The sequence below is a fragment of the Pelophylax lessonae genome, assembly GCF_965119305.1.
Source record: "Pelophylax lessonae genome assembly, chromosome: 6".
Lineage (NCBI taxonomy): Eukaryota > Metazoa > Chordata > Amphibia > Anura > Ranidae > Pelophylax > Pelophylax lessonae.
In genome coordinates this window covers 256,159,879-256,178,391 of record NC_138773.1, presented here as the reverse complement: position 1 = coordinate 256,178,391, position 18,513 = coordinate 256,159,879, and the positions used below count along the sequence as shown (strand labels likewise).

At 38.4% G+C, this 18,513-nt stretch overlaps 1 protein-coding gene across 1 annotated transcript in view; it reads left to right on the top strand.

Annotated features, from left to right (window-relative positions):
- The window catches only part of LOC309559037 (sodium channel protein type 2 subunit alpha-like), a 337,619-nt gene that overhangs the window by 182,501 nt on the left and 136,605 nt on the right, over positions 1-18,513 (top strand). The window contains 4 exon segments of the mRNA XM_082262157.1: positions 9,203-9,300; positions 9,303-9,319; positions 9,321-9,483; positions 11,794-12,066. Coding sequence (XP_082118283.1) covers positions 9,203-9,300; positions 9,303-9,319; positions 9,321-9,483; positions 11,794-12,066 — 551 coding nt within the window.

Sequence of the window (18,513 nt, the reverse complement as noted above, 5' to 3'; positions counted from 1 at the left end):
TCCCCCACCAATTTTCAATCTGATTCAGGTCTGGGCTCTGACTGGGCAATTCAAAAACTTTAAACTTCTTCTGGTGAAGCCATTCCTTTGTTGATTTGGATGTATGCTTGGGGTCGTTGTCATGCTGAAAGATGTTCCTCTTCATGTTCAGCTTTCTAGCAGAAGTTTCAAGGTTTTGTGCCAATATTGACTGGTATTTGGAACTGTTTATAATTCCCTCTACTTTGACTAAGGCCTCCGTTCCAGCTGAAGAAAAACAGCCCCAAAGCATGATGCTGCCACCACCATGCTTCACTGTGGGTATGGTGTTCTTTTGGTGATGTGCAGTATTGTTTTTCCGCCAAACATATCTTTTGCAATTATGGCAAAAAAAGTTCAACCTTGGTTTCATCAGACCATAACACATTTCCCACATGATTTTGGGAGACTTCAATTGTGTTTTTGCAAAATTTAGCCGGGCTTGGATTTTTTTCTACATAAGAAAAGGCTTCCGTCTTGCCACTCTACCCCACAGTCCAGACATAGGAAGAATACAGGAGATTGTTGTGACATGTACCACACAGTCAGTACTTGCCAGATATTCCTGCAGCTCCCTTACTGTTGCTATAGGCCTCTTGGCAGCCTCCCTGACCAGTTTTCTTCTAGTTTTCTCATCAATTTTGGAGTGACGCCCAGTTCTTGGTAATTTCATTGTTGTGCCTAATTGTCTCCACTTGATGATGACTGTCCTTACTGTGTTCCATGGTATATCTAATGCCTTGTAAATTCTTTTGTACCCTTCTTCTGACTGATACGATTTAACAATGAGATCCCTCTAAAGCTTTGAAAGCTCTCTGTGGACCATGGCTTTTGCTATAGGATGTGACTAAGAAAATGTCAGGAAAGACCTACTAGAACAGCTGAACTTTGTCTCATTTTTATACATCACAGAAACCCGACATTTTAACAGGAATGTGTAGACTTTTTATATCTACTGTATGTGTGCATGGACACAGAGGCCAACATACAAGGACATTTAGAGGCCAGAAAAAAATGCCAAGCACCCAGAGGGGCATCAGCAAAAATGTCCACTGTGCATGAGGCCTTAAAGTAGAGCGAGAGAGATTTAGTAAGTGTAGCAGTGAACATTCACTTTAGAAAAACCTCCCCTTTAAGTAATGAAATGGTGATAATAAAATAACTTTTTTAATGAATTCTTAAAAATCAGCTCCACATTTTAGAAATACCTTTCTGAGAAGTTGACAACTGGCAAAGCTGAATTTTTTGTTCAGTCCTGGCATCTGCTGTCAACTCTGCCAAAAAGGTGCTATTTCCAAGGCAGGTGTACTACTTTCCATTAGGCATCTTTGCAAAAAAGACACCTTAAATTACCACTAATTCTCAAATAAAGTTGAAAGAAAAAAACACATTGGCACATTATTATGATGTTTTTATTACATAAAAATGGTCTAACACCCAAATACAAGGGGAACTTTAGGAGAAGTGCTAATAGATGGTCCAAAGACACAGTTTAGATGCAGAGGGGCTTCCAAATATGGCCAGCCACGAGGCCAATAGAAGATCTGGATACAGATATTTATTACACTTGATAAGTGTGTATACAGATTTTGTTTTCTAGTTTTGGATATGTTGAGAATTATTAGAACTCTGTCAAGTTTTTTTTTGTTTTTTTTTAATTGCTTTCTGTGGCCATGCTAGATAAATTCACTCTTTGTATTTGACCATTGTCACTGAGACAGAAGGTGATGGAAAATCTGCAATCTTACAGTTGTCACCAGAACATGAGTTGAGGGTGTTTTGTTCTCCAAATATTTCCCTGTTTTGTAGCTATCAATTCTTACTTCCTGTTGAGTATGTAGGATAAAAAAGTGAAGTTAATTTTCCACAACTGACTTGAAGGAGAAGTAGGACCAAAGCTCTTTTGACCCTAATTCTCCTATGGAAGCATTCTCCACTGCTGTGACCCAGATTCAGCAAACAGCGGGCTAAAGTCCCCTGTAGGCTAACCTCACACAGCCGCTCCATGCTCTGTAGTGGTACCGACTTTAATGTCAGGATTCACCCATGCCGCTGAGAGCCTGAGCCAGCCACTCCCACCCTATCCACAGTCTGGCGCTCCAGTGAACTAAAAAAGGGGCAGATCGGACCCGAGAACTGAGCCATCAGCGGTCTTTGATTGCTCATTTCTTGGTGTAGAGCCGGCAGGGGACACATGTAGCATCTAGCATATGCTGCATCCACCTGGGTGAATATGCATGTTTTTTTATTTTAAAATCCCATACTTCTCTTTTAATTCTTCGCTTCCATATTGAAAACAAAGGTAAAAAAAACGTTTAGTTATACATACATTTAAAGTATTGGTAGTGAGAAAATAAAATAGAGATGTACCTGTTGGTGCTATCTTCCAGCGGGATAGTGTCTATCATTTCTATAATTTCTACCAGCCACATACTGTAGCTGGCCATATTCAGGAGCTTCCCACTGTATAGACTGATGGCTTTTTCTGGCCAAAAATATGTACATCTCACAAGTTCCCTCTGTAAGTGAAACTTTATTTAATAAAGGAGTGGTTCGCTATTTCAGGGTGCCTTGTCTTTTAGCAACTCTGAATTTCCCCTGCACTATTCTAAAGACTGCAGAGGTGTATTGTTCCCTTAGCATTCACTTAGACCTTTGGTTCCACTCTTGAATGTTCACATTGTTTTTTTTTTTTTTTTTATTCCTTTAAGAATGTTACTTGCTAGCTTAATAACATCACTACTTTAGAACAAACCTGAAAGTATATTTTAATTAAGTATATATTATTTTTTTTTAACTTGGATACAGTAAGGATGGGTTAAACCCCTATGTTTTTTGTTTGGCCTGTGTGTTTCATTGGGGAGATTTCCCTTAACTTCCAGTACTATGCAAACAACAAAAAATAAGATAATATTTTCCCAAAATGTGTAAATCCTCCTTCCATTTCTTATCCTTTCCCCACTCCTGACCCTCTCTCCACTGGAAGGCACCCTTAATTTCTGTTTTGACTATAATACCTTGCTATAGGCTATAATCTATCCCTACGCTATCCAAAATAAAAACCAATTGCTGCAATGGTATTGTTCTCAGTAAATGGTCTAATTGATAGTCTTCCAGAATTGGACCGTAAAGGGAAATGCTAGTTGGACTAATTGGGCCAAGCAGGCTGTAAAAAAGTATTTGAATTCTTTATCTCTTTACTTGTTCTTTTTAGAGCATCACTATGGCAGCCAGGTTACTATCATTCATAAAGTAGAATAAAAGCAGCTCCTGTTTTTTCATGACAGAGTTGCTTTAAAAAATACTGCTAAGCAGCCCATAGCAGCTTACACCAATCTACCGATTATGGTCAGATCACCTCAATAGCCTTCTTCAAGGCAATTACCTGTTTTGCAATACTTCCAATCACATATGATGCCCTATTTATACCAAATTGAAAGAAGAATAGTGCAGAATAAATGTATTTGTATTTAAATATTTGCATATTTCTATGTTAGAACATGTATTTCAATATACTACTTTATAAATATTTGCATTGAAGTGCTTTTTCTAAACTTTTTTGTCCTGCTGGTATAGCTAAATTTAGTCTAAATCATTCATTCCCCAAATCTTGTTTGTTTGCAAGTGTGAAAAATGAAAAAATAAAAGGAAACAAAACTATAGCTCATGTACCTTAAAAGAAATCTGCAGGATTGAAGTGTACAAAAACCTCTACTAAATCAAGTATAGGGAAAGTTTCCTCAAAGTATTTGTGAACATACAATGTTATAGGTAGTTTCTGTCATAGGACCATGCATCTCTTGTTGCTGACAGTGGGGGGCGTTGTTGCAGGACACTGTGCAGACAAACAGTATGCATGTATTCAATTTGTACTGTACTGTACTGTACTTGGGCAGGGGGCATGTTCAAGGGGCAGGCTGTGAATGGGTGTGTGCCAGGGACAGGCTGTGATTGTTCAACGAACAAACTGCCCAAAACAGGCATGCTGCATGTCTGAACAGTGCCCTGTACCACTGAATATCCAGCCAAATGATTGAAAACTGACCACACAAAAACAGATCAGCTTCTGTGCTTTGTTTGGTCATTTTAGCACTAGGAAGAAAGGTGACTGGATCAACCAGGCACTTCAGATGGAACAATTATGTGAAAAATGATAAAGACTATGATTTATAAAATACACATATGGGAACACACATATAGAAAAACAAATATTTAGGGTAACATACACTTTAAAACCAAAGTAAATAAAGAAGAGAGCAGACTGAACTCCAAAGATCTGGCAACAGACAAGCCTTAAATTCTAATATGGGCAAAAAAATGAATTTAAATATATTCCACAATAGCCACAAAGGATATTCATCCACTTTGTTTCCCCCAAAGCTTTTGAAAACCCCATAATTACCATATAAAAGTAGCAGTGACACCATCATTGTTCTGTACATAGTCTGAGCAGAGAGCTGTGGGAGGGGCCCAGCAAGCCCACCTATTATACACTGCCTGTAGAAAACTACAGGATGGGGTGGAGACATGACCATGATTATAGGAAGCTACTGCACAGATGCAAAGTTTCACACTAGATTACTGCACATATCTGGAAGAAATACTGTACACAAAGCACACCAAGATTCAAGTAAGAATACACATGCCTCTTGTAATTACACATATTTACTTATCCTGAAGTTCTGCTTTAAAGCCAAGTTTTAGCCAAAACTTTTTTTTTTTTGGCTAGAGTGAAGAAGGCTTAAACCTCTGTCAGGTTTTTATTGCTGTCTGAGTCTCTATTGGTGAAATATCCTCTCCTTTCTAATGGGGATACAGACAAACAAGAAACTAAAGCACTTTTTTTTAGTGGAGTGGGGAAGGATTAGAACTACTGACACTCTTTTTGTTTTAATCTGTTTTATCCCAGAGACAAACAGTTTTCTTTTCAACTTTCCTCTGTAAAAAAATTTTAAATTAGGTTTTAATGAAAGCCTGTAGAGGGAAAGTATGGAGGCTACCATTGTTGAAACTCTTTAGAAATGCTAGATACCTGGCTTTAATATTTTTTTAAACACTTATCTGTAACAAAGATACAACTGGTGGAGTCAGAGTGAAGTCAGAACTCCTGATCATGTTTGTTCCAAGTCAGTGGTTTAAAAGGAAATGTAGCCGGAGGCAGCCAAGTATTTTGGAAGGGGGTTAGCAATGGCATCATATGTATATCCCTTTCCTTCAACTTAAGGATCATGTGGGGATAATTCAAGTACAAGATTACATATAAAGGCGTAGGTGCTTTTAAAAAGCTGGTTTCCATCCTTCTCAGTTGATATCCAAGTGGTTTGCATCTGGCCGGGATTGACAACTTTAATTCATACATAGGTATGGCATGTATCGACAGTTTAGACCTGCAAAACACAAAGGTTTTTGAAGGGCTATGCCGACACCTTGTGCTAAATGCTAGGCTGCTCTGCACTAGGCAACTTGAAAAAAAAGTGTTATTTCAACTGACAGTTTTTTATGTTACATAGGGACCTATGGTTGTGGTTATGTGCACTGAAGTTCATGTGTCTGAACACTGTTGTGGCCATTATAAGGGGTTCCCATTCTTCTTGCTGGGTTTTTTATTTTGTTTATGTTCTAGGGAATGTAACAGGAGGACCTGAACACACTGGCAACCAGGAACCCCCCAAACTCCCAGGAACATTGGCAAGAATGATGGCATAGAGTTCTCACTCTTGGGGTATCCAGTAAATATAAGAAGTTAGGGACTGATTCAGCCCTCCAGGCTCCAGCTTTTTCTGTAACATACCTTTTGGGTTAATGAGCAGTTTAAAAGCAGATATAGGTCTTTGCCCAAAACTTTTTTTTTTGCTCCAAAAACCCTAAACCCTAAACCCTGGGAACTCAATTTGAACACATACAGTATCTCACAAAAGTGAGTACACCCCTCACATTTTTGTAAATATTTTATTATATATTTTCATGAGGCAACACTGAAGAAATTACACTTTGTTATAATGTAAAGTAGTGAGTGTACAGCTTGTATAACAGTGTAAACTTGTTATCCCCTCAAAATAACTCAACACACAGCCATTATTGTCTAAACCACTGGCAACAAAAGTGAGTACACCCCTAAGTGAAAATTTCCACACCTCGGACCTTGTAACACTAACAAGTCACATGACACAGGGGAGGGAAAACGGCTAATTGGGCCCAATTTGGACATGGTCACTTAGGGGTATACTCACTTTTGTTGCCAGTGGTTTAGACATTAATGACTGTGTGTTGAGTTATTTTGAGGGGACAGCAAATTTACACTGTTATACAAGCTGTACACTCACTACTTTACATTGTAGCAGTGTCATTTCTTCAGTGTTGTCACATGAAAAGATATAATAAAATATTTACAAAAATGTGAGGGGTGTACTCACTTTTGTGAGATACTGTATAAGCTTGAAGCTTGACCTGCCTCAATCAACATCCTTACTGTTGGCCAGTGAATCTGTCTGTCAACACTATGGAGTAAGTATCAGATGTGAGAGGTTGTAGGGGGTGGACCAGAGCTCAATTTCATAACAGTAGTTGTATTGTGTATTCCTTTTGGGAAGCTCACAATGTGCAGTAAAATCAGACTAATTTCAGTACAGGAGAGGAGACTATAAAACTGTGCAACACTGGAGTTCAGCTTTATTTTATTTATTTGTTTGCTGTCTGTATCCCATTGGATGATTTCCCTTCACTTTCTGTAACAAGACTTTTTTTCTGGACCTGGATAGGCTTGGAGGTAGGTGGGTGTCAATAAACACGAGTTTGTTTATATATAGTTGCCCATAGACCTACATGGAGCTTCTGATCATATCCTCCTGAAAAACAGACAAGTGGACCTGATCGATAAGTTCATGTGATAAAGAGATTGAATTTATCCAGAGGGCATGCAGACATCAAGAAAAACCTGACAGTGGTTCTAACCTTTCCCTACAATTGACTTTAGATACACATTAATTAATATACAAGACTGATATTTAATACTTGTACACGGTCCATTTCTGAACATTCTGATCAGATGTCCCGGGGAGGAGAGGGTTACACAGACTGCTGAACGCTTCAATATTAGTGCATTGTTTTACATTAAATTGCTCTCTCAGAAACGTCTCTTGGAATCAGTTCTGCTCTATTGGCTCCAATAAAAGTGCCCGCTTTACTGAATCTTCAAAAAGTAGGCCACATATACTGTTCCTTCACTGTTTCTATAAGGATTCCCTTTTCACCTCTAAAATCACTTCTAGTTTTGCCTTCTACAAAATTATATTGTTTAAAGATTTTAGGTAATTTTATGAAACTGTATAGTTTTAAATGTGGAAAAGCTAAACACTGAAAGAGGCCTTTTTTACATTTGATTTAAACGGTATAATAAAAAGTCAAATTGAATATCCAAGCGTTCTGCATCTGGGACAGAATAACTTACAGCTTTCCAGCTGTTGCACTACATCAGCCAAAGCCTCAGGCCACTCTGCCAGTTTCAGTACATTGTAAAAAAAAAAAAAAAAGAAAATTCCTGTCTTATTTAAATCAGTTCAGAGTGTGGTGACTGTTGTGTTATATATAGTGTTGAAATCCACATCCACAAAAAAAGCAGAAAACATAAGAATCAGATTGCAACTTTCTACAGATCTGTTAATGCTTACCTTGAGCTTAAAGTGTATGTAATGTAACCTTAACAATGAACCTATATTTGCTCATTTGCTCCTTTTTAGTCTGGTAAATATACAATTAAACGTGTTTTGTTAGAACAATTCAATGAGTGCAAAAAAATATATATATTAATTCTACCAGAAACCACTTAAACTTGTAATTTCCTATATACAATATATATACTATATATATACCTTTAATGACTGTTGTCATAAAGCATTGTTATCAGCCTCGTCCAGTTGTCTTTATGGACTACAGGATACCACCACCACCTATATGCCAACCAGCACTCTACCACCATCCAATACATGTACAAGAAACTGGGGACGTGGAGGGTTTAGTCAATAGTCCTAGAATAAAGTTACATAGTTCGTCATGCTCCATGCATATATCTTGCATGGTTGGGCATACTGCCCCTTGGCATAGACTAATGTAATACTACTGTTGGTGACAAGCTGTCTCACCTTGCACCTTGCAGCTTTACTTCCCATAGTTCCCAGGAGTTGAAAGGAGAACTGTGTATATCTAGATGTCTTGAAAAAGCATACTGTGACAGAATGCAACGATTTGCAAATCTAATAAACACATACTGTATTTTATTCACAATGAAAATAGAAAACATATAAAATGTTTAAACCAAGAAAATGTACCATTTTAAGAACGAAATAAGGTAATTTTGAAATTGATGGTAGCAACGCATCTCCAAAAAGTTGGGACAGGGCCATGTTTACAATGGTGTATCCATAGTGCCCGAAGAAGATGGGGCAACCAATATTGTGTTTTGGCTTTTTCCAACTGGCTTTTTTGGGCACAGAGCTTTCTGTAAGGATTTCTCCAGATTCTCTGAATCTTTTGATGCTATTATGTACTGTAGATTATGATATATTTAAAGTCTTTGCAATTTTACATTGAGGGACATTGTTTTGAAATTGTTTGACAATTTTTAGGCACAGCTTTTCACAGATTGCAAACCCCTGTACAGACCTGTTGCCAATTAGCCTTAGTAGTTGCAAAATATTCCAACCCTTCCTTGTTAGTACCACTTACTATGCCAGCTTTTGTTGCTCTGTCCAATGGTTTTGAAACTTGTTGCTGCCATCAATTTCAAAATGACCTTATTTTTTCCTAAAATGGTACAGTTTCTCAGTTTAAACATTTCTATTGTGAATAAAATATGTGTTTATGAGATTTGCAAATCATTGTATTCTGTTTTTATGTAGATTTTACACAGCATCCCAACTTTTTGGGAATTGGGTAGTATTTATAAAGCCCATAAAATGTTAACTAAAAAATTGCAGCCTCCACTTAGCTACGCCTTCAGACAAACCAAAATCAGAACTATTCTTTGGACTTTCTGTCAAAAGGGAACTTTTTTTGCACACTTCAACCTTTAGATTTCTTTGGTTCACCTCTTTTATCAGTAACGCCAGCAAGGTCTCCAATTCTCATGGGAGGTCTGTGCTCAGTAGACCTTTCCTAAATCCTGAATAACTCTGATTTAATCCTACAGGTATGTAACAGAATTTGTAAACCTAGGCAATGTTTCAGCTCTTCGAACTTTCAGAGTACTGAGAGCTTTGAAAACTATTTCTGTAATTCCAGGTAAGAAGTAATTGGTGTGAGGTGTTAGGCCCCTTTGTACATCCAACTGTTTCTTTGTGTCTGTCATTGTGTTTGTGTGTGAACTCCCCTATTACAGATATGTCACAGAGTTTGTGGACCTGGGCAATGTCTCAGCACTGAGAACATTCAGAGTTCTCCGAGCATTGAAAACAATTTCAGTCATTCCAGGTGAGAGACAGGTTAAAACACGCAGGCTTGATTTTGCTCCATTAAGTAAAAGCCACATCTTTTGAGCATAGAACCTTGATGTTTGCCACTCATGCTGCTGAATATACAGAAAAAAAGCAGGAATCCTGAGCAAAGCCCGAGAGATCCAAAAGATTCCTAGCTTTTTTTTTTAGCATTAGCTTTTTTTATTTAAGTTTTTAGTTCAGTTTTTTCAAGTTCTGAACACTTCTTGCATGAGACTCTGCTATCTTCAGTCTGTGTAATTTGCATTTTAAGATTTTCTTTTTTTTTTTGTCCACAGAGGTAAATTAGAATTTGTTTTTTCTTTATTGGCATCCATGCCATATGACTATAAAAATGGCAAAGCTAAAAAAATATATATATACAGTTTATACATTACGAATTGAACATCATTGCTTTTTTTAAAGCTAACAAGTCATTTAGTCACTTGACCAATTAAAGTTCTGATTTAGTCTTAATTTAGAAGTAGATTATGGCTTTTAAATGCATGTTAGCTGCATGTGACATATTTTTATAAAATATAAAATAGATAAAAACTTTTCTCATAGATAACCTTCTTAGAGCAGTGCAAATATGTGTGAAATAGACATGAAGTGGTTAAGTGAAAACTATACATACAATGTAAGTTTTTCCTCTGTGATAAAATAAATAATATATAACATTCACAACAGTGTATGCTGGAGATGTGAAAACATAAATTTGTGAAAAGGAAAAGCCCAAAGGAAAAAAATGGTTTATTGAATTCTACTAAAACTCCGCCAAAGAAAATTTTCATTATTTGGCTTAGAAGCTTATAAAAATACTATATAAAAATAGTAGACAGGTTAATGAAGGACTGTTAACATCTCAAATTTATCATAATATAGATCAATCTAAGGCTTAGCAATAGACCCTTGACCGCTTGATAATGCACCAGTAAAAGCCCATTTTTCTTATTTTGTTGCCCCACCGACCAGGGCTAGTTCCAGTAGTGGTGTGCTTTATCATTAGGCATAGTGCCTTAACAAGACACCTCCATCTTTTATTTTGCAGTAAAAATGAATGTGTACCTTTTGAAAAATGTATATTTTTTATTCTCTGGCTTTGGGGAGTCCCTTGATCACAAGCACATGCATATACAATTTAGTTCTAAACTCCCATGAAGTCATGTGCTGCTTTATCCCACTCTGATGTCATTATTGCCAATGAGAGGGGTGAAATAGCAGTTGAGATGCTCTCGTTATCAAGAGGAAGGAACAAGAGGGGCAATGGTTGAGGAGGTAAAGGACTAAAATGTATGCAGGACTCTAAGTCAAGGATGTTGAGGGGCCATTCAATCCTTTTCTTTTAACTTTGAACCTTGATAGTTTTTCTTCTTTGATACCAAAGCTCTATCATTGGACCATTTTAACCTTTTTTTTTACCACTCACTGTTAAAACCTTTATGAATCTTAACATACAGGCTGGTTGGCCCTGTATTTATTTATTTATTTATTTTAAGTTGACCTGCCAAGTGCTCTCTAGCATGTGGGCTGCTATTGATGTAGCATGGAGCCCTCACACACCCTATATTTATATGACAGCCAATATAACTACAAGGGTTGGGGTTGTAACCTATATGCTTGGTTGCTGAGCATGTACTTGCCCTAGAGAAAGCTGTGGGGTCATTTTTTTTATGTTATACCAAATACAGAGGAAATGCTCATGGGTTGCATGATTACCTGTCAAGTTTAGTGACTGTTTAAACAGGTCCAGTCAGTGTCAGATTTGAATAAACATGAAAGGGTTAGCTTTTCTTTATTTGTGCTAGGTTCCAGAAACAGTGATACAATTTGTTTAAATGCCCCGCAGTACTCCATATTACACTGTTGAACTTACAGATATTTGTGAATGTTTTAAAATATTTAAGACACTGGAATCAACTTGCATTTTATGTTTATGTTATCACGATGACAAGGGATCCCAGAAGAGAAACATTTGCTGACTAGACATAAGTTAATATGTTGCCAGCTACAGCTGGGTAGAGGTGACTTGCCCAAAAAAAAATAAAAAAAAGTTCCTCCAGCCATTTTGTATGGTGTGTCATCTGTGGGACACAGAAAAGTCACCAAGTTGTCCACGTCTCCTCAACCATTTCATTGTTTTCACCAGCTTCCGGCTGTCCTTTCAGTTAACTGCTTTGTGTCGGTGTTACTGTGTTTGTCTAAGCTTCTGCATGCCAATATTTCATCATCTTGCAAGAATTAATAATTTTTCCTGTGCTACTGGGTTGCATTTGGAACAAATGCCATTTTATGGTTCTAATTCTAGGCCTGAAGACCATTGTGGGTGCTCTAATTCAGTCGGTTAAGAAGCTTTCGGATGTGATGATTCTCACAGTGTTTTGTCTGAGTGTCTTTGCACTAATAGGACTACAGCTTTTTATGGGACACCTACGGAATAAATGCTTACTGTGGCCTCCACTATACAGCGGTTATGAAATGAATATCACATCCTACATCAATGGCACAATGAACAGCAACAGCACGTTTTTTAATAGAACATTCCCTGAGTTTGACTGGCAGGAATACGTTGAAGATGAATGTAAGAATATATACAAATTTTTAGGAATTTATTGGTTTTTTTTTTGCCCCCGGAAAACCGTTGTGGCATCTCTCCCTAAAAACCTCAATGTGGCATAGAATGTCTAGTTACACATCCATATCCAGCACCCTGTTCCAACTGTACTGTACATATACCAGGTCATTGCTCTTGCAGTATTCATAAGGAACTGTTTTTCACTTTATAACTTTTGTCCCCATACCAGTCTGTGATTGCAAATGCAACTGAAGAAGGTCAACTGAACCAGCAACGAATTCTGAATGGGCTTGAAACATCTAAAATTGACATTAAAAGCACCCTGTATTTGCCCATCAAAGCCCGTCCACAAAGGCCCTTCCAGTATTAGGCCATTCTAACCAAACAAGTGTGCAGTGTTGGTCTTGCTTTTTTAAACAAAATTTTAGTCTTGGCTAATTTTCATAGATAATAGCTAATATTCAGGGGTACTCATAGATATGCCAGTTGGCTGGCAAAAGATGAGTCTTTTTTTTCATTCAACCAAGATGTGGAAAGAGTATTTCCCATGTCTCTCCTAAAGGGGAGACTATGGGAGATGAGGATTTTAAAGTGGCCAGAAGTAGCAAATCACTTTAGTAAAACAAATAAAATCACAGGATATTTTATATATATTTTATATATATATATATATATATATATATATAAAAAACACATTTTTGTAAATATTTTATTGTATCTTTTCATGTGACAAAACTGAAGAAATGACACTTTGCTACAATGTAAAGTAGTCAGCGTACAGCTTGTTTAACTGTAAATTTTCTGTCCCCTCAAAAAAACTCAACACACCATTAGCCATTAATGTCTAAACCGCTGGCAACAAAGATGAGTACACCCCTAAGTGAAAAGGCCCAAAATGGCGCCCAATTAGCCAATTTCCCTCCCTGGTGTCATGTGACTCATGAGTGTTACAAGATCTCAGGTGTGAATGAAGAGCAGGTGTGGTAAATTTGGTGTTATCACTCCCACTCTCTCATACTTGTCACTTGAAGTTCAACATGGCACCTCATGGCAAAGAACTCTCTGAGGATCTGAAAAAAAGAATTGTTGCTCTACATAAAGATTGCCTAAGCTATAAGAAGATTGCCAAGACCCTTAAACTGAGCTGCAGTACAGTGGCCAAGACCAAGGTTGTCTTTTGGAAATAGATGTATGGTATGAGTGCTGCCAGCATTGCTGCAAAGTTTGATGGAATGGGAGATTTGCCTGTCAGTGCTCAGACCATACGCTGCACACTGCATCAAATTGGTCTGCATGGCTGTCGTCCCAGAAAGAAGCCTCTTCTAGATGATGTACAAGAAAGCCTGCAGTTTGATGAAGACATGCAGACTAAGGACATGGGTTACTGGAACCATGTCCTGTGGTCTGATGAGACCAAGATAAACTTATTGGTTCCGATGGTGTCAAGCATGTGTGGCGGCAACCAGGTGAGAAGTACAAAGACAAGTGTGTCTTGCCTACAGTCAAGCATGGTGGTGAGAGTGTCATGGTCTGGGGCTGCCGACACTAGGGAGCTAGAGTTCATTGAGGGAACCATGAATGCCAACATGTACTGTGACATACTGAAGCATAGCATGATCCCCTCCCTCCAGTGACTGGGCCACAGGGCAATATTCCAACATGATAACAACCCTAAACACACTTCCAAGACAATAACTGCCTTGCTAAAGAAGATGAGGGTAAAGGTGAAGGACTGGCCAAGCATGTCTCCAGACCTAAACCCTATTGAGTATCTGTGGGGCATCGTCAAATGGAAGGTGGAGCAGCTCAAGGTCTCTAACATCCTCCAGCTCTGTGATGTCATCATGGAGGAATGGAAGAGGACTCCAGTGGCAACCTGTGAAGCTCTGGAGAACTCCATGCCCAAGAGGGTTAAGGCAGTGCTGGAAAACAATGGTGGCAACACAAAATATTGACACTTTGGGACCCATTTAGACATTTTCACTTAGGTGTGTACTCACTTTTGTTCCCAGCAGTTTAGACATTAATGGCTGCATGTTGAGTTATTTTGAGGAGACAGAAAAATTTACACTGTTATACAAGCTGTAAACTCACTGCTTTGCATTGTAGCTAAGTGTCATTTTTTTCAGTGTTGTCACATGAAAAGATATAAAATATTTACAAAAATGTGAGGGATGTACTCACTTTTGTGAAATACTGTAATACAACCATCTGTGCTTGGATATATAGCTGAAGCTGTATGGATCAACAGGTTTTGCCCAGAAGGAGGGCTTCTTCAGGATCTGCCTTATAATAATAATAGAGTTTATAGCTAGTAAGTAATACAGGCTATTATTGACAGAAATACATACAATGTTAACATGCCATACAAAATTTGTATTTGAACATATCATATAAAAGAGAGTGGAGGTGATAAAGGAAAAAAGGGGGCAAAACAGTAAGTACTTTATTGTTTGTAAAATTGCAACAATTGTAGAGTTGGTAGAGAACTAAAAAAAAAAAGGAAGGGGGTGGAAGGGGAAGGGAGGAACAGGGTACCGAGGATCAGGAATGTGTGAAGGACAAAACAAAATTAGCATATTGGGGGGACATAATGCAGGGAGACAGGTGGAGCAAGTGTACTGGTCATGAATCATATATTTCAACTACTGCTATTTCTACTGCTACTGGACTTCTAGCATATATGTACATAATTTGTCTGATGCTTTTTGATTTTCAATTTTTGTCTAAAGAAAGATTCATGACCAGTACACTTGCTCCTCCTGTCTCCCTGCATTATGTCCCCCTAATATGCTGATTTTGTTTTGTCCTCCACACATTCCAGGTCCCCGGTACCCTTTTCCTCCTTTCCCCCTTCCCCTTCCTTTTTTTTTGTTCTCTACCAACTTCACAACTGTTGTAATTTTACAAGTACTGTTTTGCCCCCTTTTTCCATCTCTCTTTTGATGATATGATATTTTCAAATACAATATTTGTATGGCATTGGGATGTTGACATTGTATGTATTTCTGTCATTAATATCCTGTTTGTTAGAATTCTACTCTGAGAGTGTGATTCCTGCGCTATCATAGACACTAAGGTCTCCCTAAAGCCGCACGTACAGTAACTGGTAACAACAAAACAGTTCAAGATAATTAAAAAGGTATGGGGTTGTACTGCTCTGTCAGGGTATTCAAAAAGGACTTTTTGCAATTCACAGATACAGATTAATTCAGGTATATAAAGTGCTGATGTGCGTTTTTATGCAAATACATATATAAATTAATTCAAGTGTATAAGGTGCTTCTCTGTGTTTTAAAGATGTGCAAATCACTTGTGAAAATATTTCTTCATTAATTAATCATATTAAAATTAAATATTGTGCTGGTGTCTTAATCACAGTAACCAAATGAATAAATAAACAAATCAATTGTGCTTAATAGCTTAAAGTGAAAATGTGCATCCTAAACAATATATATACGTGACTTTTTAATATAAGTGCTTCCTTCTATATCACATATATAGCTTAGTGTGACAGTATAAGTGCTGTATACATAATCTCAACAAAATAAAGGAATAATAAGTGTCCCATTAAAAATTGATCAATAGGGTGATTGGTAGTATTGGATATCTTCCTCCACCTTTAGTTTCTGTGATTGGGGGTTCTTTTCAGTGCTCACACTTCTAGGTGCTCTAAATGCTCACCTCAATGAGGTTAATAATACACCTGTATTATTAAACCTATGTGGTTCCCTCTGGTCCTTAACACTGCGTAGTCCTGCTCCTTCTAGTGGAATCGCAGTGTCTCCTGGTCTGTGTTGGTCTCCTTTGACTGTAGTGGGCTTCTTGTGGGAGGCTTTTTCTGGATCCTCCCTCGCTCAGTTTGATGTTTTTGTGCCACTGCTCCTTAAGGCTCATTAAAAAAGTGGGGCCATCATGGTGTAGTATATAATGGGTTTTATTTATAAAAACATTGCAGACTTACATGTAAATACGCTGCTTCCTGTGCTCAGATAAGCGCTGGGGACCTCCATCCCGTTCCTATGCGTTACATCATGATACCATGTGACTTCCTCAGGGATTCTTATTTGCATAAAAACGCACATCAGCACTTTATATACCTGAATTAATCTGTATCTGTGAATTGTAAAAAATATCCTGTATGTATTACTTACTAGCTATAAACTCTATTAATATTTCAAGGCGGATCCTGATGAAGCCCTCCTTCTGGGCGAAACACGTTGATCCATACACCTCCAGCTATCTATCCAAGCACAAATGGTTGTAGTATATATGTCTTATATATATATGTTTTGAACATACCAATTTGCAGGGAGTCTATACTCCTTTTGTTTTTAAATAATTTTGTATAAATAAAATACCCTGTGATTTTACTTGTTTTACTATAGTGATATACTGCTTCTGGGCACTTGCATCTCCCATAGACTCCCCCCTCAGGAGAGACATGGGAAATACTTTTTCTGCAATTCTGACCTTATCTAAGGGATTGTGCCAGAATTTTTAAACAAGCTCCCCCACCCAAAACTCGTTGAATGAAAAAAAAATATAGATTCCACACATTTGATGTATATGGAGTAACCTCTCTGCTGTGCTATTGTATTCTAACAGTGGCAAGGCTTCCCCGGGCTGAATTTAGATTAATATATGGCTGGCTTAAGTCAATTTCTCATCTCTTTTTGTCCTGGTGACCATGTTGTGAGACAAAAAAAAGAGAAATCTAAAATGTTAAAGTTGTCAGAAGTGGGGGAGAATCTTCCAATGAAGAAACATATTCTAATGAAGACTCTCTAAAGGCAAAATTCCTCCCTCTTGGAAGGGAAATTTCCCCAAAGGGAGACAGACAATAAAATGTAAATTAACAGGGGCTTTAACCCTCCCCTTTTCTATCTAAACCTTAAAAAGGGTTTGGCTCAGGGTTGCCAACCTCCCACAACTTTTTTTTACTGACCGGACATGGAACATTTACTGACAGAGCACATTTATTTTTTCCTGACAGCCTGAAAAAAATCAACAGAACTCCTATTAGAAACTAAAACAATCGATATTTAAACAGTATAAACATAATCTGTTAACACTGACAGTACCCATAACAGGTAATTGGCCTGGTTTACATTTAAAAAGTCAACACAGCGTGATAAATTATCAGCCATCCTGTTGGGATTCAATTGAAAAACAAGTTCTGTTATGTATGCCAAAGAGAGCAATGGGCATGACCAGATTGAATCTAATACTGGGAGTAACCTAAAAGAGGATGATTAAACAGAACAGCTCCCTGACCATCTACATCTAAATGAACATAGCAGCTGCTTAGGTGAGCACACACTGCCATGGCCACTATGTTTAGCTTCATAGAACTACATAGCCAAAGCTTGGCTTGCGGTTGTGACCCAGTATTTCAAAGCAAAATTCCCATTCAGCTGGGAAAAAACACATTCAGAAGGCACCAATATCACTGCCTGCACTAACAGTGGGAGGGTCTTAAAGGGGCATTAAATACCAGGACTGTATGTTCAGTACAGAGTGCAGGGTTCAAATGTGTGCTACAAACAGAGTGAAGGTTTCAGGGGTGCGCTGCATACAGAGTGCAGGTTTCAGGGGTGCGCTGTATACAGAGTGCAGGTTTCAGGGGTGTGCTGCATACAGAGTTCAGGGTTCAGGGGTGTGCTGCATACAGAGTGCAGGGTTCAGGGGCGCTGCACACAGAGTGCAGGTTTCAGGGGGCACTGTATACAGAGTGCAGGTTTCAGGGGTGTGCTGCATACAGAGTTCAGGGGTGTGCTGCATACAGAGTGCAGGGTTCAGGGGTGTGCTGCATATAGAGTCCAGGGTTCAGGGGTGCATTGCATACAGAGTGCAGCCTTCAGGTGTCCCCCTTTTCCCCCAAATCACACCTTCCCCCAGTACAGTGCTCTTCTTCCACCCCCAAATCCCCCTCATTGACAGTACCTGCTAGAGAACTGCAGCTGCAGAAAAACAGGATAGGTTACTCAGAAGGAGAGTGAAGTGTAGCTGTGGGGCTGTGGGCACAGGCTTCAGGATCTGTTGCCACCAGACAAGCCTCAGGTTCCAACTACCTATCTATGCAAAGAGGCAGCAGGCAGAGCACAGTTGAGATCACGCCACAGCCGGAACCAGAAGAGCAGGATCGGCAAATGCGCTTCTGTTTAAAAAAAACCCCAACTGGCTCCAAACTCTGCCTGGATAAGTGGCCGCTGGTGCTGCATCAAGCTGTCAAGGAGTTCTTTTTTACACTTGCTGAGCCAACACTAACCTGCCTGAGAAAAAGGACTGATTTTTACTGATATGAAATTTCTCTAATGGACATTTACTGACAGATGTAAAAATCTATTATTATTTACGATTAACGGTTGGCTACCCTGGTTTGGCAACACATACACTTTTATACACTTCAATATTCTATATAGAACATGCTTTAAATAGGAATCTCCAGGC